This window comes from Neomonachus schauinslandi, chromosome 10 (genome assembly GCF_002201575.2).
Source record: "Neomonachus schauinslandi chromosome 10, ASM220157v2, whole genome shotgun sequence".
Classification (NCBI taxonomy): Eukaryota; Metazoa; Chordata; class Mammalia; order Carnivora; family Phocidae; genus Neomonachus; species Neomonachus schauinslandi.
The window spans coordinates 20,533,843-20,557,207 of NC_058412.1; the positions used below are offsets into that span (position 1 = coordinate 20,533,843).

At 38.2% G+C, this 23,365-nt stretch overlaps 1 protein-coding gene across 1 annotated transcript in view; it reads left to right on the top strand.

The window, feature by feature from the left end:
• The window catches only part of RAB10 (RAB10, member RAS oncogene family), a 90,183-nt gene that overhangs the window by 51,223 nt on the left and 15,595 nt on the right, over positions 1-23,365 (top strand). Inside the window, exon 2 of the mRNA XM_021697305.1 lies at positions 8,287-8,347. Within this exon, the coding sequence (XP_021552980.1) occupies positions 8,287-8,347 (61 nt within the window). The remainder of the gene's footprint in view (positions 1-8,286; positions 8,348-23,365) is intronic.

A 23,365-nucleotide genomic window follows, 5' to 3' on the forward strand; every position in this document is an offset into this window, starting at 1 on the left:
TTTCCTTTTGAGGTGATGAAAACATTTTGGAACTAGATAGAGGTGCTGGTAGCCCAACATTTGAATGTACTAAATTGTTCATTTTAAAATGGTGCATCTTATGTGAATTTTACCTCAATAGAAAATAGGTAAATAAAAAAATGGAGTTATGGGGGCACCTGGGTGACTCAGTTAAGCGTCCAACTCTTGATTTTGGCCTAGGTCGTGATCTCTGGGTTGTGAGATTGAGCCTCGCATTGGGCTCCACGCTGGATGTGGAGCCTGCTTAATTAAGATTATCTCTCTCCTTCTCCCCTCGCCCCACCCCTGCACGCCTATGTGTTCTCTCTCTCAAAAATAATAAAAATAAATTTTAAAAATGGAGTTGGGAACTTAATGTAAGTTAAGAGCTTGTATGGTCTGAAAAAACACATGGAATTGATTTCTGGTTCTTTCTGGAAAGGGGAACCCTCTTGCCCTGTTGGTGGGAATGCAAACTGGCGCAGCCACTCTGTAGAACAGTATGGAGGTTTCTCAGAACATTAAAAATAGAACTACACTATGATCCAGCATTTGCATTACTAGGTATTTACCCAAAGGATACAAAAATACAGATTTGAAGGGGTACCTGCACTCCAGTGTTTATAGCAGCATTATTAACAATAGCCAAACTATGGAGAGAGTCCAAATGTCCATCAACTGATGAATGGATAAAGAAGATGTGGTATGTGTGTGTATACATACACACACACACAGTGGGATATTACTCAGCCATCAAAAAGAATGAAATCTTGCCATTTGCAATGATGTAGATAGAGCTAGAATGTATTATGCTAAGTGAAATAAGTCAGAGAAAGACAAATACCATATGATCTCACTCATAGGGAATTTAAGAAAGAAAACAGATGAACGTATGAGAAGGGGGAAAAGAAGAAAAGGAGAGAGAAACAAACCATAAGAGAGAACAAACTGAGAGTCGATGCAGGGAGGGAGGTGGGGGATCGGCCAGATGGGTGATGGGTATTAAAGAGGGCACTTGTGATGATCACTGGGTGTTGTCTGTAAGTGATGAACCACCGAATTCTACTCCTGAAACCAATATTGCACTGTATGGTAACTAAAATTTAAGTTAAAAAAAAATAAAATTTCCTCTTCTGTAAATAGGCATATTAGTACTTTTGCGGAGGATATTTTTGGATATTAAATGAGATAGTGTATGTGGAATGCTTAGAACACTTAGTAGTTATCCAGTAAATATTATTGGTGTTAGTGCTTTTTTTTTCCTCCTGCTATTGGTTTTTATTTTATTTTTCATTTGTAGAATGGAAATAAAAGTATGGGTTAGGATTGTTCTGAGGATTTAATGCATTAATCTGCTTAAAACAGTGCCAAGCACATTGTACATGAAAGAATCTTCACAGGAAGCTTTTGCATTCTGCATTTTCACATCTGCATCTAGATAAAGAAACTGAATGTATTGAAAAGTGGTCTTTTCAAAATTTGTGCTATTATGACAGAGCTAGAGCTAGGATTAGAATGTTTCTTAAATTCCAGACAAAGCTGCATTCAAAGGATTGTGGGTATAGGATTCTTATTTCCTTTCCTGATGTAGTAAAAATACTTTATTTTCACTTGTTAAAAATCGCAGGTATTATTTACCTATGAGTTGTTAAACTTTGGCTGTCTGGAGTTTATTGTATTTCTGCCTATGTGTTGTGTCATCAGAAGCTAAACTGATGTTTATAGTGGCTAGAAGTTGCAGTTACTCCTCTTGCCGCTGGGTGGTGCTTCTGCAGTATTATTAAGGCAGGTATTTTGGCTGATACTGTTTCTTACTTTCCTGAGCAGCTGAAAATTGATAAAAGTTAGATTACAGTAAATTGAAATATTCATGTGAGCTGAGTCCCAGGAATCTGTAAAAAACAGAGATTTCCTTTAGAGTGTTTTTAAATAAGCAAAACCTAAAAGAGAATCACTGGTTGGAGCAAACCCTATGATTGCTGTAGTCTGTGGTAATTTAGGAAATGATAGTGTTGCAGGAGAATCTCATTATTTCTCCTGGCAGAATCTTAAAGGGTGATAGATTTTCCTATCTTCTCTTGGCAGTTGAGCTATTGATTTTGCTCTAATTCCTAAATTTTATCAAAGCTTTTCTACTCTTTTTTTAAATTTTATTATGTTAATCACCATACATTACATCATTAGTTTTTGCTGTAATGTTCCATGATTCATTGTTTGCATATAACACCCAGTGCTCCATTCAATACGTGCCCTCTTTAATACCCACCACCAGGCTAACCCATCCCCCCACCCCTTTTCTACTGTATCTTAAGTATAAGTTTTCCCATACTTAGGTGTTTTGGGGAATGTAGAAAGTACATGCTGGAGTGACAAACGTATTTACTTGGAAAAAGCACACAGCTACAGAAGTTGTGTTTGAAGTTACAAGAGGAAGACTGGAGGGGGAATGAGACTGCAGGGGTGGCTTAGGGCCATGCTAAAATATGATCAAATTGAAGTCTTTAAATAGTGGAGAGAACATATTTGTAAACATAACTCCTCCTTTGTTAACCGATTTTTATTTCTGTTAATGAAATAGACCAGAATTTCAGAAGTCACATAGTATTTCAGGGCCTGTGAGGACAGCAGCAACAACAAATCTTTGCCCTGTGCCTACCTGTGTGTTTCCTTTGCCAAACACTTTTTGGCCTTTTTCTCTGTTCCTCAACACCATATTCCTTAGTCATAGCTTTTAACTTAAAATAAACCCCAAAAACTTAACTTCAGAAATTCTCTCTTGTTGTTATGGGAAATAAGAATCGATTACTCTGATAACACTGGACACTCCTGGTGCCTTTCTCTTCATCTTCTCAAATAGTTATAACACATGTTTTTATTAGCTGTTAAACCAAGTAGTATACTATAATCACTTTTCCTTTCTTGGATGACTTTCTCTTTTTATTGTAATTTACAGTTCCTTCATTGTTACATTCCCTTAGATTTCAAGACACTATTCATACTTTATCCCAAACTCTGCAACAGAATTGCCAAATTCTCTGGATTTCTGTTTTTCTTTTCTTTTTTTTTTTTTTTAAGATTTTGTTTATTCATGAGAGGCAGGCAGAGGGAGAAGCAGGCAGGGAGCCCGATGCGGGACTCCATCCTAGGACCCCGATGCGGGACTCCATCCCAGGATCCTGGGATCATGACCTGAGCCAAAGGCAGATACTTAACTGACTGAGCCACCCAGGCGCCCCTGAATTTCTTTTTTTTTATACAGATTACATTAATACCATTTCTTCCCCTCCCTCTCTTAGTAGGCATACTTCTTGGAACTTTCCTCTCATTTTGTCCTCATTTGCTTCTGAACTGGTTGCTCTCTAGCCAGTTTGAGCTGCCATTTACCTCACTCTTGGCTCGATTTCTTCTTGTTTTTGGCAAAGCAATCTCCTGGTAGTTGTCTTAGAAAAGATGCATGGGAACTAACTATTTTGAGATTTTTCATGTCTAGAAATGCATTTATTTTACCTTCATTTGATTTGGGGCTGGATATGGGTTGAAAATATATATATTTTTAAAGTAAGCACACTACACTCAATGTGGGGCTTAAACTCATGTCTGTGAGATTGAGTTGCATGCTCTCTACTGGCTGAGCCAGCCAGGTGCCCCAGGTTGAAAGTATTTTTTAAAGACATTATCTTGGGCGCCTGGGTGGCTCAGTTGGTTAAGCGACTGCCTTCGGCTCAGGTCATGATCCTGGAGTCCCTGGATCGAGTCCCGCATCGGGCTCCCTGCTCGGCGGGGAGTCTGCTTCTCCCTCTCCCACTCCCCCTGCTTGTGTTCCCTCTCTCCCTGTGTCTTTCTCTGTCAAATAAATAAATAAAATCTTTAAAAAAAAAAAAAAAAGACATTATCTTATTGGGGCACCTGGGTGGCTCAATCAGTTAAGTGCCTGCCTTCAGCTTGGGTCATGATCCCAGAGTCCTGGGATCGAGCCCTGTGTCAGCCCTGTCTCCCCCCCCACCCCCCGCCGCTGCTTCCCCTGCTTGTGCTCTTTCGAGCTGTCAAATAAATAAAATCTTTAAAAAAAAAAAAACCCAAAACATTATCTTACTGTATTCTAGTTTTGCTGTTGAAAAGTACAAGTTCAGAGTGGTCACTTTTGATTTTTAATATGGAGCCTAGTTTGTTTCTGCAAGCTTTTGTAATATCTTTATTCCTGCTGTCTTGAAATTTCATGGTGCTACTACTATGATGTATAGACCTTATTTTATTCATTATGCTAGGCATTTGGTGAGTCAGTCTAAAATAGATTCCTTTGGTTCTGTTTTCTTGCACAATTTTTTTAAAGTTTTAATTTAAATTCCAGTTAGTTAACATACGGCATAATACTAGTTTCAGGTGTACAATATAGTGATTCAACACTTCATACCCCAGGTGCTCATCACAGCAAGTGCACTCTTTAATCCCCATCACCTATTTAACCCATCCCTCCCCACCCACCTCCATTCTGGTAACCATTGGTTTGTTCTCTATAGTTAAGAGCTTTGTTTCTTGGTTTGCCTCTCTCTCTCCTTTAATTTTTTTTCCCTTTGCTCATTTGCTTTGTTTCTTAAATTCCACATATGAGTGAAATCGTATGGTATTTATCTTTGACCAACTTCTTTCACTTAATAATACTCTCTAATTCCATCTGTGTTGTTGCAAGATTTCATTCTTTTTTATGGCTGAGAAATATTCCAGTGTGTGGGTGTCTTCTTTTTTTTTAGATTTTATTTATTTATAAGAGAGTGCAAGAGTGTGAGTGGGGTTGAAGGTCAGAGGGAGAGGGAACATGGGGCTCGATCCTGGGACTGGGGGATCAGGACCTGAGCCAAAGGCAGACGTTTAACTGACTGAGCCATCCAGGCACTGTCTTTATCTTCTTCTTCTTTTTTTTTTTCCCCCAAAGATCTTATTTATTTGATAGAGAGAGAGGGAACACAAGCAGGGGGAGTGGGAGAGGGAAAAGCTGGTTTGTGGCTGAGCAGGGAGCCCCATGTGGGGCTCGATCCCAGGACCCTGGGATCACGACCTGAGCCGAAGGCAGACGCTTAACCGACTGAGCCACTCAGGCTCCCTTATCTTCTTTATCCATTCATGAATCAGTGGGCACTTGGTCTGTTTCCATAATTTGGCTATTGTAGATAATGCTGCTGTAAACATCGGGGTGCAGTATCCCTGTGAATTAGTATTTTTGTATTTTTGGGTAAATACCTAGTAGTGCAATTGCTGGATCGTAGGGTAGTTCTGTAACTTTTTGAGGAACCTCCAAATTGTTTTCCAGAGTGGGTGCACCAGTTTATATTCCCACCTGCAGTGCAAGAGGGTTCCCCCTTCTCCACATCCTAGCCAGCACCTGTTGTTTCTTGTGTTGTTGATTTTAGCCATTCTGACATGTGTAAGGTGATAATCTCATTGTAGTTTTGATTTGTGTTTCCCTGATGATAGGTGATGTTGAGCATCTTTTCATGTGTCTGTTGGCCATCTGTATTTCTTCTTTGGAAAAATGTGTATTCATGTCTTCTGCCCATCTTTTAATGGGATTATTAGTTTTTTGGGGGTTGAATTTTATAAGTTCTTTATTTAGGATACTAACCCTTTATCAGATATGTCATTTGCAAATATCGTCTCCTTTTCTGTAGGTTGTCTTATTGATTGTTTCCCTTGCTGTGAAGATTTCTTGTACAGTTTATAAATTATTATTTTCTACATGTCGTTTTCTCTGTTCTTTCTTTAACTTCTGTTAGTTAGATGTCGGACTTCCCAGGTTGATCTTCTGATGTGTCAGATATCACATAAATTCCATTCTTTGTCATTTTGTTACATTTTCTGGGAGATCTCAATTTTCTCTTAGTCTTTCTGTTGAATATATTAATCCCCCCCCCCTTTTTTTAATTTCCAAGAGTTTTCTGGTTCAGGTTGATTTTCCTTCCTTTCTCTCTCTTTTTTTCCCCATCTTGTTTTGAGAAGATAAAAGGAGCTGTCTTTTCTCTTTCTCTGCATTGCCCCTTTTTCCTTCAGGTTCTCTTTTTTGGTTTGTTTCGGTTCTGGTATCTCATTGGAACTTTTGTTGTTCATATTTTGGCCTGAGGCTCTAAAAATATGATTGTGGATGCTGCGTGGACAAGTGTGGAGCTTGTCAAGTGGTGATATTCACCCTAAGGGTGAAATATCTATGTATCTTAGGTACCATTTCACTTTCTCTAGAAAACATCATTTATCTGTTTATTCAAATACTTTTTGAATGTCTGCTTTTATGTCTGCTTTTACACCTAGGCATAGCTCTAGGTGCTGGGAATTTAACTGAATTAAGCAGATAAAAATTCCTACCCTTGGACCTTATATTTTGGCTTAGGGAGACAGACAATAACAGGAACAAGTAAATGTATACAGTATATTTGAGGGATGTTAAAGATGAAGAGTAAGGAAGAGGGGTAGGGATTATTAACAGACAATGGACATGGGGTGGGGGACATGGGGAAATGTTGTTACTTAGGAAAGGATAGTGAGGGGAGGGAGCCATAATGGATGGAGAAGAGATATTCCAAGTTGGGAGAACAGTTATATGCAAAGGCCTTGAGGTGGGAATCTTCCTGACCTGTGTGTGGAATAGTAAACAGGCTGATACACTTAGCTAGATCAGAGAAAGATACAGAGAATTATGAGGACAGGGTGGAAAATGGGGAGGTGGGCAGAATGGGTAGGGCCTTATGAACCATTTTAAGAACTTTTGCTTCTGTCTTTGTGAAACATGGGATTTGTAGATAAACAATAAATGGTTATCTCAAGTTTGGAGTTCAAGAGAGTGGTCTGGGCTTTGATATAAATTTGAGAGTTATCAGTGTGTTTGTGGAATTTAAAGCCATGAAATTAGGGAAAATCACCAAGGGAATGAGTGAAGTTAGAAAAGTTCACTCCAAGTTTTGGAAAAGTTCAGAGAGATAAGGAGAAACCAGTAATGAAGATTGAAGAATGAATGGCCGAGGTAGACAAGGAGAGTTTTTGTGCAGAAAAGAATGAAGAACTGCTTTAACCACTGCTAATTAGTTTGAGGATAGACAACATTGATTGAGAGAGAAACTCAAGGAGTCTAGGATGGTGGTAGTTAGCTTAAAATAGCCTAAAATCTTATTTTCCATTTGTACCTGGTTTCTATCTCAAAAGGTATGGAACTTTCAGACCGTGTCCTAATTTCACTTCCCTTCAGGGAAGTTTTCTGAAATAGTATTGGTTGTCAGGTTTGTCATTAAGATTAATTAACAAATTGTATGCCTAATTGGAATTGTTAGTCTTGTTCAGAGTTGGTCTTGACAACTAAGTCACTGTAGGATGATTTTCTCAGTAATTCCTAGAGAAACAAAAATATGGGCTGTGGGTAAAGTCTGAGGTTTATAAATGCCAGGCACATCGCCTTTTTTTCCTTTTTATTTGGGTATGGGAAACTCAACCCAAGCTGAAGATTTTGGTTGGTTACAGTACTTTCACTTCATGTCTTTCGAAGCTCTGTGTTATTAGATGAATAAACATTTAGTATTTTTATGCCTTCTTAATTCACCCTTTTATCATCATGAAGTGACCCTCTTGGGCGCCTGGGTGGCTCAGTCATTAAACATCTGTCTTCGGCTCAGGTCCTGGGATCAAGTTCCGTGTTGAGCTCCCTGCTCAGCAGGGAGTTTGCTTCTCCCTCTCCTCCTCCCCCGCCTTGCGAGTGCGTGCGCGCAGGCTCTCTCTCGCTCTCTTGCTCTCTCGCTCTCGATCTCAAATAAATAAAATCTTAAAAAAAAAAAAAGAAATAACCCTCTTTATCCCTGGAGTCTTTTTACTTTGCAAGCTAGTAAAGGCTATATTTTTTTCCTAGTAGGAAACATTTTTATTCTTTTGCATTAAAATATTAGATATTTTAGGGGCACCTCGCTGGCTCAGTTGGTAGAGCATGCGACTCCTGATCTTGGGTTCATGAGTTCAAGCTCCACAATGGGTGTGGAGCTTACTTTAAAAAAAATTTAGACATTTTAAAGTTTACCTTTTCGTTTCCTAATTGTAAAAACTCTTTCTATATAGCTGTTTCTTCTGCCATGTTGGATCTTCTATTACCTGAGTTTAAAATTGAATAATTTGCTCAGAATTTGCATACCTAGTGACTGTCGAGCCAAACAAATACAGATTTTAAAAGTGTGTTTTTATTTTTACTCCAGTTAATTTTAGGAGAGCTAAGTTCAGAGCCATAGATACAATTTACCTTTTTTTTTTTTTCCTGTGTTGTAGGAATAGACTTTAAGATCAAAACAGTTGAATTGCAAGGGAAGAAGATCAAACTACAGATATGGTAAGTGATGCTGATTTACCTACTTTATATAGTAGATTGCCAAGCTCTTGAAGATTTGGCAGTGAAATCCTTCCTTGTCACCAGTTTAGATTCTGTGAGACTTTCCTTTGTAAAGCCAGCAGTCAAGTCACCTTCTTACAGTGAAGAAAAAATTATGGACATAGAGCACCTGACGGTTCAGTTGGTAGAACATGTGACTCTTGGTCTCGGGGTTGTGAGCTCAAGCCCCATGTTGGGTGGAGAGATTACTTTAAAAATAAATAAATAAATAAATATTGACATGGGCTTTATTTATTTTCAGTCCATGAGATCTGGCTGAGTGTTTTACCTTTTCTACTTACTCTATGAACTTGAGCAAGCTGCATAACACTGTGAGGCTGTATCTTCATATGTAAAATAGAGATAATACCACTTATCTCAAAAGATTGTTCTAAGGATTACATGAGATAATCTATGTAGAACCGTTAGCACCATACTTTACAAACACTCAATATAAAAAGTTCATTGCTTTGAGAGTCTTAAGCTAAAATACTTGTTTCCTTTAATGTGTTTATAACTTTTTATAGGCATTATTTTTATTAGTTTGTATAGGATTTGCCCCATAGAAGTAAAATGAAATTCTTTAAATTTGTATTCAAGTATGAATCATAGACTTTAAAATTAGAATAGCAGTATTTTATAGTAAATACTGTTTTACATATATATATATATATTAACCTATTAAATACTCAAAATGACCCCGTGGGATATGTTAACAGCCTTGTTGAGGTATAACTGACATACAGTAACTGTTTGTATTTAAAGTATACAATTTGGTGAGTTTACACATATATATAAACCTGTGAAACCATCACCACAGTCAAGATAATGAACGTATTCATCCTTGAAGCCTCTTTGTAATCTCTCCTTCCTTCCCTCCTTCCTATTCCTGGTCCTCAAGCAACCATTCTTCTGCTTTCTGTCACTGTAGACTAGTTTCCATTTTCTAGTACTGTATATAAATACAATCATATAGTGTCTTCTTTTTTTTTTTTTTTTTTTTGGTCTTTTTTGGGGGGCAGGGTCTGGCTTCTTTCAGTGTAATTATTTTGAAAATTATCACTGCTTTTTGTGTGTATCAATAAGTTCATTACTTTTTATTGCTGAGTAGTATTCTATTAAGATACATCACAACTTGGTTATTCACCATAAAGCTGCTATAAATCTTTGTGTAGGTATATATTTTCCTTTCTCTTGGATTATCCCTGTTTTATAGATAATGAAATGGATGCATTTTGAAATAACTAAGGTCTTTGGCATGTAAATGGTAGAGCAGGGATGCATTACATGCTCAGATTGTAGAGTTGAGAGTAAAACTGTTCATTACTCTACTGCTTCCTATAAATAGTGCAGTTTGATAGTTGATTTTCCTGCTCTTTCCAGTGCTGTCATTTCTTTATTACCAATCAGTAATTGTGCTGATTTTGAATTTGTTGTTACCTTGGGTTTCACTATAAAAGGACCTGTTATAGAATGGTTATGAGAATGAGTGGTACATGTAAAGCACTAAGAGCAGTGTCTGATATGTAATTAATGTTTAATAAATCATAGCTATTATTATTTGGCTATCTCCCATTAAGAGGCTAGAACCCTAAGAATAAGAACATTTTATTTTAGGATATGAGCAGAGGCGGAAGTTAGCAAAGGAGATTGCAGAGGAGATTTAGAGAATTAGGGGAGAACAGTGTCCCAGAATCCAAAGACAGTTTCAAAAAGTTAGGTATTCCCTTTGAAAGGGAGCTGCAAATAATAATAATAATTATTATTATTTATACCATTAATATTTATATTATTAGAGAGAATGCAAGTGAGCAGGGGGTTGGGGAGGGGCAGAGGGAGAGATATATTTTTTTAAGATTTTATTTATTTACGGGCGCCTGGGTGGCTCAGTCGTTAAGCGTCTGCCTTTGGCTCAGGTCATGGTCCCAGGGTCCTGGGATCGAGCCCCACATCAGGCTTCCTGCTCGGCGGGAAGCCTGCTTCTCCTTCTCCCACTCCCCCTGCTTGTGTTCTTCTCTCGCTGTCAAATTAAAAAAAAAAAAAATCTTAAAAAAAAAAAAAAGATTTTATTTATTTACTTGAGAGAGCGAGCATAAGCAGGAAGGAGGGTCAGAGGGAGAGGGAGACGCAGACTCCTCACTTGATCTCCAGCACCCCGGGATCATGACCTGAGCCGAAGGCAGACGCTTAACCGACTGAGCCACCCAGGAGCTCCGAGAGAGAGAATCTTAAGCAGGCTCTGTGCCCAGATTGGGGCTCAGTCTCACAACCCTGAAATTATGACTGAGCTGAAACTAAGAGTTGGGCGCTTCATTGACTGAGCCACCCAGGTGCCAAAGGGAGCTAATAATTGGAAGAGTAGGATATGTTTAACCAGAATGTCATTACCTGACCATGTAATTAGAGGTATAATCTTTATAACATCTTTAAAATTTAATACAAACTTAAAATGTAGACATTTTAAAGTATTTCCTAAATTTAATGATTCCCCTTGAAGCACAGTCCACTTGATGATCATTGATTTTTCCTTACTTTAACTGGGAAAGAACTCAGCAAATGAACTGTGCCTAAATTCTGTTTCATTATAATTAAAGCTGATCTCAAGGGAATGGATGTCAATTATTTATTCTGAATTTCAACCAACTCTCCCCTCTGCCCTTTTTTAGCCCCATGCCTTATCCCAGCGTTGGCCCTACCGGTTAGTCTGTGTTCCAAGTCTCTCTTAGGCTCTGCCACACTGATTCTTTCCTCTCACCTGCATCCCCTCTGTGCACACTTTAAACTAGTAATGTTCAAGGTTTTTTTGATGGTGAGAGTCACATTTTACATTGTAACTCTGTGACTCAATATATACGTACATTTATACGTGAGTGTATACAACAGAAACAAAAGCGCAAAAAACTTTAAGATATATTTTTATTTATATGACACATAAAACCTTTGCCCTACTAAATTTGTCCTGTTCTTCCACAGACTTCCCCCCACCTTTTTTTTTTTTAGAGATGGGTAGAGGGACAGAGGGAGAGGGAGAGAGAAAATCTTAAGCAGGCTCCATGCCCAGTACGTGAGCTGGACCTGGGACCTGATCTCACAATCCTGAGATCATGACCTGAGCCAAAATCAAGAGTCGGACACTTACCCCACTGAGCCACCCAGGCGCCCCGCAAACTTCCCCTTTTGTTCCTTGTCCTGTGGCTTTAAGTATTTTTTTCTCCCTCTCATTTTAGTTTCTGTAGCTTCTAGAAGTAAACAGTAACAACTAACACTTGTTTTTGAAAAAGAGAGTCTTCCCAAAAGATGTTCTTTTGTAACAGTAAGTCCTCCAGTGTGGCCTTCAAGATTAATCTAGAAAAGATTTCTACTGTACTTCTAAATCTCAAGTATAGCATAGAAATGGTAACATCTCTAATTTAGAATTGTTTGATTTTTACCTCTTTTGGGTAAAAACTCTTTAGAAAGAAATTTTTTAGTGTAGGTTTTCATATATAAAACTGCTTTTAATTTGAAATATCCATTTTCCTATAAAGGTTGTTAGGAATGAGTGGTGAAAATTTGTGACTGATAGTTTTTAAGAGGTTAGCATTGTGCTAGCTGATTTTCTTTCTTCGCTTTTGAAGGTTCGCATGCTAACAATCCAGGGAGAAGGAAACCATGCAGATCCAAGTTAAGAGATCTGGAATATGCCACAATAATTGAAGAAGGCTTTTAGCATGAAAAACCCGTTACTCATAAATTCAAAATGCTATCCTTACTCAACATTAAGTGTTTTGCTTCCAGTTGCTACTAAAAAAAGCACAGTGATTTTTTTTTTTTATCTGTCTCTAGTTTGAATGAATATATTCAGATTCCTGTTTCAGCATGAAAAACTGTTCTGATTGAATATTGGTTTGGGAAACTTTTCTAAAGTCTGTGCTAAAGATTTGTGTCATTTTTCTTTACTTGAATGATCTTCACCTCTTGTCTTTTCTCCAGGGGTCTTGTAGGCTCTCTGTTGCGTAAGGGTGGCAATGGGTCTCACCCTGGCCAAGGCAAATGTGTGTAGGCCTAAAATTAGCTTGTTTGGCTGGTAGAGAAGCAGCTGTGGCTTTTTAAATCCCAGATCTCTAGAAGTTTCCATCACAGTATCTATCTACATTTTCAATAGTGTTGTGGGTCCTGCCAGGAAAAAAGCCATAGTGAGTTACTTCAAGTTTGCCTTTTCTTGTTGTTTTTTGTTTGTTTTTTTAAGGGACGGTGGTCAGAAATGTTTGTTACTGTTGGCATCTGTATCTTGTGCCAGCAGCAATTTTTTTTTGAGATTTTATTTATTTATTAGAGAGAGAGCATGAGCAAGAGAGCACAAGCAGCAGGAGGAGGAGACTCCCCACTGAGCAGGGAGCCTGACATGGGGCTAGATCCCAGGACCCTGGGCTCATGACCTGCCTGAGCCAAAGACAGCCGCTTAACCAACTGTGCTACCCAAGTGCCTCAGCCAGCAGCAAATTTAACATCAGCACAGTCAACCAGGAATCAGTAGTGTCACATTGTAGAGGAATTAACCATTTATCTACATAAGGTGCCAGATTCTTGGGGAGTCATCTTTGATTCTTCCCATTCCCTTAATCCCAACATCCTCTTTGGTAAGCCCTGTTGATTCAGTCTTATATTTCTAGAATCCATATACAATTTGCCGTCTCCTTTGTTACCCCCCCAGTCCAAGCCACCAGTACTGCTTCTTTGAGCCAGTAGGTAGGCTCTTAATATCCTAACAGGTCCTTATTTTCCCTTTGCCTTCTTCCTTTCTGCCTTTTCCCACATAACAGCCAGAGTAATCTTTTTTCAAATATAAATCAAGTATAGATCATGTTGTCATTCCTTCCCCATTTATAACCATTTGAGTTCCATTGCATTTCAAATGAAAGTCCAAATTTCACATCCAAATTCCTTACCCCAGTTAACAGAGTGGCCTCAACCTCATTTTGTGGTCTCGTGCAGCTGATGAACATGAACATGGCAAGCTCTTTTCCAATTTGGGACCTCTGTACGTGCTCCATAGACCTTCCTCAGACACCCCCATTCCCCTCAACCCCAACTGTGGCTAGACTGAACATTCTGAAGTACCACTTCATTCCAGAAGCTTCCCATTTCATCAGAAATAAAATTTGAAAATGTCAGGTTGTGGCTACTGCCCCTGCTGGCCTCCTCTCTCACCAGTTTTGCTCCAATTGTTGTGACCATTTTCTCTCCCGTGAGCATGCCAAGCATGTTCCTATCTCAGGGCCTTTGTACTTCAACTGTTACTCTGCTTGGAATGCTTCTCATCACATCTTTGTCCTGCTGCCTTTTCATTCAGATCTTAATTCCACATTATCCTCTGAGGGAGGCCTTGCATGATTTCAAGCTAAAGCAGCCCAGTCCTTCAGGCACTGTCACATTTATTCTAGTTGATCTTTATCATAGTATTTTTTCGTATCTAAAGTTACCATATTTTGGGGGCTCCTGGGTGGCTCAGTTGGTTGAGTGTCCGACTCTTGATTTCTGCTCAGGTTGTGATCTCAGGGTTGAGGGATTGAGCCCCACATCAGGCTCCCTTGTCTCTCCCTCTGCCCCTCCCGCTGTTCACACATGTGCTCTTTCTATCTCTATTAAATAAATACACTTTAAAAAAATAAAGTTACCATATTTTTTTAAAAGTGTCCATTATTCCTCCCCTTCCTAGGCTGGGGATCCTATCTGTCTGATACGTGGTTATTATAATGACCACCTAGAACAGAACTTGGCAAATACAGATGCTCAGTAAATATTTGTTGCCTAAATGACCTTGTTTGATTTCTGTTTATACTTCTCACCAAAAGTATCAGGGACCTCCCTGATCATCCTGTCTAGATTATGTTTTTCCTTCCCCTTATCCCATTCTTCATCACTCCATCCTGTTTACACAGTTTGGGATTATATATTTATTTATTTATTTGCTTGTTCCTTTCCCCACTGGAATATAAGCTTTTCAAGAGTGGGTTTCAGACTGCCTTTTTTTTTTTTTTTTAAGATAAGCGGAGTTAAATGATATTTTGAAGTAGTGAAATTGCATATCTATGAGGAAATCAAGGTCTTGTTAAAATAAAACTCAGTTCACTGATGAAGAATTCCTTTTTTTTTTTTTTTAAAGATTTTGTTTATTTATTTGATAGAGTGATAGAGCACAAGCAGGGGGAACAGTAGAGGGAGAGGGAGAAGCAGGCTCCCCGCCAAGCAGGGAGCTCGATGCGGGGCTTGATCCCAGGACCCCGGGATCATGACCTGAGCCGAAGGCAGACGCTTAACCATCTGAGCCACCCAGGCGCCCCTGATGAGGAATTCTTAATCTCAGGAAACAAACTGAGGGCTGCTAGAGTGGTGGGGGGTGGGAGGGATGGGGTGGCTGGGTGATAGACATTGGGGAGGGTATGTGCTGTGGTGAGCGCTGTGAATTGTGTGAGATTGTTGAATCACAGACCTGTACCTCCGAAACAAGTAATACATTATATGTTTAAAAAAAAAAAAAAAAGATAGCAGGAAGGGAAAAATGAAGGGGGGGAATCGGAGGGGGAGACAAACCATGAGAGACTATGGATTCTGAGAAACAAACTGAGGGTTCTAGAGGGGAGGGGGTAGGGGGATGGGTTAGCCTGGTGATGGGTATTAAAGAGGGCACGTACTGAATGGAGCACTGGGTGTTATATGCAAACAATAAAGCATGGAACACTACATCAAAAACTAATGATATAATGTATGGTGATTAACATAATAAAATAAAAACAAAACAAAGCAAAAAACCATAGAGCTACAACTGTTAAAAAAAATAAAAATAAAATAAAACTCAGTGTGGGGCCCCTGACTGGCTCAGTTCAGTGGAGTGTGGGACTCTTGATCTCCATGTTATAAGTTCGAGCCCCCACGTTGGGTGTAGAGATTACTTAAAAATAAAATCTTAAGGGCGCCTGGATGGCTCAGTTGGTTAAGTGACTGCCTTCGGCTCAGGTCATGATCCTGGAGCCCCTGGATCGAGTCCCACATCGGGCTCCCTGCTCGGCAGGGAGTCTGCTTCTCCCTCTGACCCTCCCCCCTCTCATGTGTTCTCTCTCATTCTCTCTCTCTCAAATAAATAAATAAAATCTTTAAAAAAAAAAATAAAATCTTAAAAAAAACCCACCTCAGGGCAAAATTTGACATCCTAATTTATAAAGTAAGAAATAACTTCATTATGTTACCAAAAACACAGAGTTACGAAATTTGGGGTCTCTGCTTTGTAGAGCAGATTGATGTTGTCTCTGAACTGTTCTGGTGCTGTCAGTGCCCAGACTAAAAATAGCTGTCATAATAGCAGCCAGGGCACACAGCTTCCTTGACCCTGCATGTGGGACTAACAAGTAAGGAAATAAGCTATTTTAGTTCCTAGGAACATATCACTCCTTTTATAATATGTCAGTGGGGAAAAAAATAGGATTTCACAACATTCTCTTAGCTGTGTGTCTATTACTTTATGTAAGGAAAGTTCTGTTGCCACTGGGTTGTAATTTCAGAAACCTTAAACGTAGGCTGAGAAGAAAAAAATTGTAAGAAAGGAAAACCAAGTTGAGTGATTTTGAAACAGGCTTAAAACCTGTATTATGGTACATAGAAATATATTGTGAGTACATACAGTGTTTAATTGCTCTTCAAATATTTAATACCTGGTTTGCTTATTGGGGTCAACCCGCTGTCTTTAATCTTGGGTATATATGTGCATGCAAACCTAAAAATAATTTGGGCAATGAATAAGCAGCTGTGGCTATTTTTAGCCCTGGGCAAAGGATCATCAATTAGCTTAGAGGTATTGAGCAAGAACTCTGTTTCTGGTTTGAAATAAATGGTTGATTGCCTTAACAATTGGTAGGGGCTGATTTAAGTATCTACACAGGACTCAGGAAAAGGGTGATTTGAGATCAAGGAGTCAAGGAGCCAGATCATCTTGTGGGGTGGATACAGTCATGTTGGAAGGTATAAATGTATGACATGAGTAAATGAAAATGGGATGTAGAAAGCCTTTAAAAAACTTAGCAGGGAAAGCATATAAGAAGAAGGAAGGTAGTTGGGTGTAAGAGATTTTGGAAGTGGAAGAGACTAAAAGATGGAGTAGAATGTCATGAATCAAAACAGAAACTTAACTAAATAGTGATTACTTTCCTTTCAGAGGGGTCCTTAATAGTTCAGTATCTTTTATATTGACATTTCATATATAACCAGTATTATAAAACCTCCTAAGTGCTGTTGATTTAGATTTAACTAAGTAGTTTCTTTTGCAGTGTATTCTTTGTTGGTAGAGAATTTAGTCATAGATTTGACATCGAAATGGGCATATAATTTGCTAATTTTGTAATGTGAATGAATGGGAAAGAAGAAAGCATATCATAGCTAGACAGTGTTGGGGGTGGTTGTTCATAGGTAAGTGCTGTGGAAGATCTCTTTAAATTGTTTTTACTAATGACAAAAAATAAAGTACAAGTTTTATGCCTCCTGCACTCTAACCAGTAGGCACTTCTGGAAGGCCAGGTGCTATATACTCTGTCCTGAGTAAGTACATTTCCATCCTGGATTTTAGCTAGGAAACTTTAACCCCTCTCTAAGGGTATAGAATTATTAGTTGATTTATACTTTTTACCAATTTAGAAAAGAACTAAACTAGGGTGCCTGGGTGGCTCAGTTGGTTAAGCGACTGCCTTCGGCTCAGGTCATGATCCTGGAGTCCCTGGATCGAGTCCCGCATCGGGCTCCTTGCTCAGCGGGGAGTCTGCTTCTCCCTCTGACCCTCCCCCCTCTCATGTGCTCTCTCTCATTCTCTCTCTCTCAAATAAATAAATAAAATCTTTAAAAAAAAAAAAAAAGAACTAAACTATTTCAACTGTGATGAGACAAAATTTTTGTTCTTTCATGAAATCATAAATTACATGTAATTATAGGTACCTTGTGACTAAATAGAGAAGATTAATAAAAGAACAAGAATTTGGAATTGAGGAAAATGGAAGATGTAAATACACTATCTCTGAAGGACAACTTATTTGCTATGCTTAATTTGTAAAACTTACCTAGAAATTTCTTTGGGGGCCAAGGTAAAAAAGAACCAAGAAGGAGGGCTACCCACAGTAGAATACATTACTCTTTTCAAAAATAATGTAAAGAATGGGGGAGAAAACAGATCATCACAAATACATAATACATTTTCATAAAGCTCCTTCTTGTGATTTTTAATAAATTAACATACTAAAGGTAATGATATAAAAATTGTGGTCTAAGAATGTAAATAAATATACAGATAGAAATATGTATGTGTGCCTGTGTGTGTAGCCTTTACTGATCTAACTTGATTTAAGGATACAATCTGGAAGAACTGACAGCCTGTCTCTTACATGGTTTTTTTGTTTTTTTTTTTTTAAAGATTTATTTATTTTAAGAGAGAGCTTGAGAAGGGGGGAGGGTCAGAGGGAGAAGCAGACTCCTGCTGCGCAGGGAGTCCGATTTGGGACTCGGTCATAGGTCCCTGGGATCATGACCTGAGCCGAAGGCAGATGCTTAACCAACTGAGCCACCCAGGCGCCCTCTTAGATGGTTTTTCTTAAATGACAGTTCTGTTGGCAGTTTTTGGTATTGCATTACCTCCTAACTCTGCTTCTCCACACACACCCATTTTCAACACAGTAAATAGAATGATGCTTTTTAAACCCAGGCTAAGTTACTTCTTTTTGTAAAACCCTGCAACAGACTTCTCATTTCACTCAGAGGAAAAGCTGAAATCCTACTGACCACCTTATTATTCCTCAACCATGGGTCAGGACCTTTATACTTGTTTTTATACTTTATACTTTTATACTTTATATTTCCCTCTTCTTGGAACATTGTTACCCCCAGATACTTCCTTACTCCCTTTCTCTTCTCATTGAGGCCTTCCCTCACCTCCCTGTTTAAAATTTTCCTTGCTTGCACCATCCCCAACATCAGCCCCTAGTTTCTTTAACTTCTTGTGTTCTTGGTACTTTTCACCCTCTGAAGATGTATAGTTTAGAAATTATGATTTATTTGGTTGTCGTCTACCCCCAGTAGGATATAAAACTTGATTAAGGCAGGAGTTTTTTTTCTGTTTACAGCTTTCTCTCCGGTGCCTAGAATAGTGTCTGGCAAGTACTATTTGTTCAGTAAATACTTGCAGAATGAATAAATGGGGTTTTACATTATTTTAAAGGGCAGATCCATATACTTTGAGATGAGATGGGCAAGTGACAGGGCTGAAATTCTCTTACAAAAGTTGAAAAATCCAGCCAGATCATCTTGGCTAAATAAAAAATCATTTTATTTTACATTTATTCTGAAATAGGCTTCAGGCAAAGCCAGGGATTTCCTTGTGAAACAGCAGCTTTGAGTACAGCTTAAACACAGACAGGTACCAACTTGAAAGAGCATCTGCAGAGATGGTTTTGACTTAGGACAAATTGAAAACAAATTTTGAATCTCAAAATGACATTATTGCATCTTTGCATATTTTTATACTACAGATTGCTTTTGGCTTATTTATAACACACACAAATAAATTATGGAGTTTTACTTTAGTTATTTCTTCTAGCTGTGAATGAAAAAACAAAGATTCAGAGAGATTACATACCTTTAAGGTCACCCACCTGGAAGGATTGGAATCTGAGGATAAACTTGGATCTGACTCTAAACCCATGTTGTGTGTGTGTTCTTGTATATGCCTAGCACACTATTTGAATTGATGGTTAGATGGATAGAGGGCAGATGTATGAACATGGTAATTGTATACCAGGATTGAATGTAAGGAATATTGATGTACTGGTAGTTCTCTTATTTCTGGCTACATATATTTTTAGGCATATAAGCATTATTTTTAAAATACATTTTTAAGGGTCATGTAACTGAATTGGGGCAGATTGATATGTAAAATAATACAGAATCTGCAAGGTAATATTCTGAAATACTGACTCATTAACATTTGAATGCTTATTCATCTTGTAGATAGAATGGATTCTGCAATGAGTAAGACCGATCTCTGATGGAACTTTAATTTTAGAGAGCGTGGGAGACAAACAGTAAATAAATCTGTAATAAGTGTTATACAGAGAAGTTAAGCAGGGATACAGAATGAAGAAAGACTGGATGACTATTTAAATTGGGTGGTCAGAGAAGGCTTCATTGTTAAGGTGATGGTTAAAATGTGAACATGAGGAGCCAATCATGTATAGGCAGACTGTAGGAACAGCTAGTGTAGAGGCTGTCAAGCGAAAACAAGCTTGTGAATTTGGGGACATTAAAAAAACAACTACAACACATGACTCTAGTTGTCAGGGAAAGGAATGCCTCAAAATTTGGGGGCCTGGAGAAAAGAACAAGTCCTGTAACACTTGTAAACCTCAACATAAGGATTTTGGAATTGGTTCTGGTTATAATGAATTGGGAATTTTTTTTTTATGTTATGTTAATCACCATACATTACATCATTAGTTTTTGATGTAGTGTTCCATGATTCATTGTTTGCATATAACACCCAGTGCTCCATGCAGAACGTGCCCTCTTTAATACCCATCACCAGGCTAACCCATCCCCCCATCCTCCTCCCCGGAAATTGTGTTTTTTAAGCCTAGTAATCCTTGGTGTTTGTTTTGTGATGACTTTATTGAGATGAGACATAACTCATATACCATAATTCACCCATTTAAGTATAAAACTAATTTTTTAGTGTATTTACAAGGTATATATATTCACCATTATCACAATTTTAGAACATGTTTATATTCCCCAAAAGAAACTCCATACTCTTTTTTTGAAACTGTACTCTTTAGCAGCCGCTCCCCATCCTGACCAAACCCCTTAGCCAGGGCAGCCATTAATATACTTTCTGCCTATGTAGATTTTCCTATTCTGGACATTTCATATAAATGGAATCATACATTATTTGATCTTTTCTGTCTGATTTCTCTCACTTAATGTTATCAAGGCTCACCCATGTTGTAGCAGATATCAGTACTTCAGTTCGTTTTATCGCTGAATAATATTCCATTATATGACTATACCACATTTTATTTATCCATTCATCAGTTGATGGACATTTAGGTTGTTTCTACTTTTTGGCTATTATGAATAATGTTGTTAATGAACATTCATATGTGAGTCTTTGTGTGGGCATATGTTTTCATTTCTCTTGGTTATATACCAAGAAGTAGAATTGCAGGATCATATGGTAGCTGTATGTTTAACATTTTGAGGAACTGCCAGACTATTTTCCACAGTGGCAGCATCAGTTTACATTTATACCAACAAGGTATGAGGGTTCCAATTTCTGTATATCCTTTATTGTTTGCTTTTTTGATTATAGCCATCCTAGGGTGTATGAAGTGATTTTGATTAACAGTTCCCTAATGACTAATGATGTTGAACATCCTTCTCATATTTTCTTCTAAGAGTTTTATAGTTTTAGCTCTTATATTCAGGTCTTAGATCTGTTTTGAATGAATTTTTAAGATTTTATTTATTTCTTTGACAGAGAGAGACTCAGTGAGAGAGGGAACACAAGCAGGGGGAGTGGGAAAGTGAGAAGCAGGCTTCCCACTGAGCAGGGAGCCCGGTGTGGGGCTCGATCCTTCATGACCTGAGCCGAAGGCATATGCTTAACAACCGAGCCACCCAGGTGCCCCGAATTAATTTTTATATATGGTATGAGGTAGGGGTCCAACTTCATTCTTTTGCATGGAGATAACCAGTTGTTTTAGCACCATTTGTTGAAAAGCTAAGTCTTTCCCCATTGAAGCTATTGGAAGTTTTAAGTAAAAATGGTATGCTCAGACACATATTTAAAGAAGATCACTCTGGCTACTATATAGAGAATGTCAGCCCCTATATCTCTGAATGTTAGAATGCCAGCGAAAGCTACTGAGAATGAGCAGTTAGTGCCGTAGAACTAAGAGCAGAAACATGTGGTGTCAGAAAAGCCATGAGAATAAAATGTTTTGAGAAGAGAATGTGGTCAATTTAATGGCATCCTGATGAATGATTAAAATATATAAAAAGGAACTAAATCCTGGATTTAGCTAGCAGAGGTTTTTGGAGACCCTTTGAAGAAGAGCAGTTTGGTAGAATAGTAGTAGCAGTAGTCATATTAGAATTGGTTGAGAAATGAACTTGGGAAGACAGAAATTAGAGAACTCTTTAAAGAAGTTTGTTGGGGAGATTTTTTTGTAGATATAGACAAACTGGTTTTAAAATTTATGTGGAGGGTTGCCTGGGTGTCTCAGGCATCTGACTCTTGATCTCAGCTGGGTCTTGATATGAGGATTGTGAGTTCAAGCCCCACACTGGGCTGCACACCAGGCATGGAGCCCACATAAAAACAACAACAACTTATATGCAAATGCTAGATCAGCTAAAACAACTCTGGCAAAAATAAGTGGGAGGAATCTATCTGGTTTTAAGACTTTATTTAGCTACAGTAATCAAGACAGTATGGCATTTGGGGACGCATAGACACATAGGTCATTGGAACAAAAAGAAAAACCCAGAAATAGACTGGGTCATGGTTGATTGATTTTTTTGTCACAGGTGCAAAAGCAATTCAATGAAGAAAGGCTATTTCCTCAACATTTTCAACAAATGGTGCTAGAGTAGTTGGACATCCATAAGTAAAAACATGAACCTCTACTTAAAATTCACACATGTACAAAAATTAACTCAAAATGTATCATCTATCTATCTATCTATCTGTCTATCTATCTAGACAGAGAAAGCACAAGCAGGGGGAGCGGCAGGCAGAGGGAGAAGGAGAAGCGGGCTTTGCACTGAGCAGGGCGCCTGATGTGGGGCTCGATCCCAAGACCCTGGGATCATGACCTGAGCCGAAGGCAGATGCTTAACCGACTGAGCCACCCAGGTGCCCCTGTATCATCAGTTTAAATATAAAATATAAAACCATAGACTTTTAGAAGAAAACATAGAAAATCTTTGGGACCTAAGACTAGGTGAAGAGTTCTTAGGTATAACACTAAAACCGTGATCCATAAAAGATTTTTTAAAAATCAGTAATTTGGATTTCAGTATTTAAAACTTTCACTCCACAGAAGACCCTGTCAAGAAATTAAAAAACTAGGTACAAAACTCTCAACATGTAGCAGTGTTTAAAAAAAAAAAAAAAAAAAGACGGCAAACAATCCAATTAGAAAATGGACAGAAAAGAACAGCCATTTCACCAGAGAGGATATATGGATGGCAAATAATTACATGAAAAAATGTTCACCATCATTAGCCATAGAGAAATACAAATTTAAATGATGATATCACTACATGCCTTATTTATTAGATTAAAATAAAAAATAGTGACAACACCAAATGCTAATGGATGCGGGGAAAATGGATCTGTTAACCTTGCTAGTTGGAATGTAAAGTGGTACAGCCATTCTAGAAAAGTTTTGTAGTTTCTTATAAATGTAAACATATCATATGACTTAGCAGTAACATTCCTGGGTATTCATCCCAAAGAAATGAAAACTTATGTACACACAGGAACTTGTACATAATTATTCATAGCAGCTTTGTTTGTAATGGGCCAAAGACTGGAAACAACCCAATGTCCTTCCACGGGTGAGTAATTAAACAAATTGTGGTATGTCCATACAATGGAATACTATCCAGCAGTAAAATGGAACAGACTAGTGTTACATGCAACAACTTGGATGGATCTCAAGGAGATCATGGTGAAAAAAGTGGAAGATGACCGTTTCAAAAGGCTGTATATAGCATGATTCCATTTATATAGCATTCTGGAAATGACAAAATCATAGATATGGACAACACATTATTGGCCAGGATGTAGGGACTAAAGGAGATAGAGGGGTGTTGCAGCAGTTTTCTGTCAGTGTTTGTGGTGGTGACAACACAAATCTATACATCTGATAAAATTGCAGAGAACTACATACATGCATGCATGTG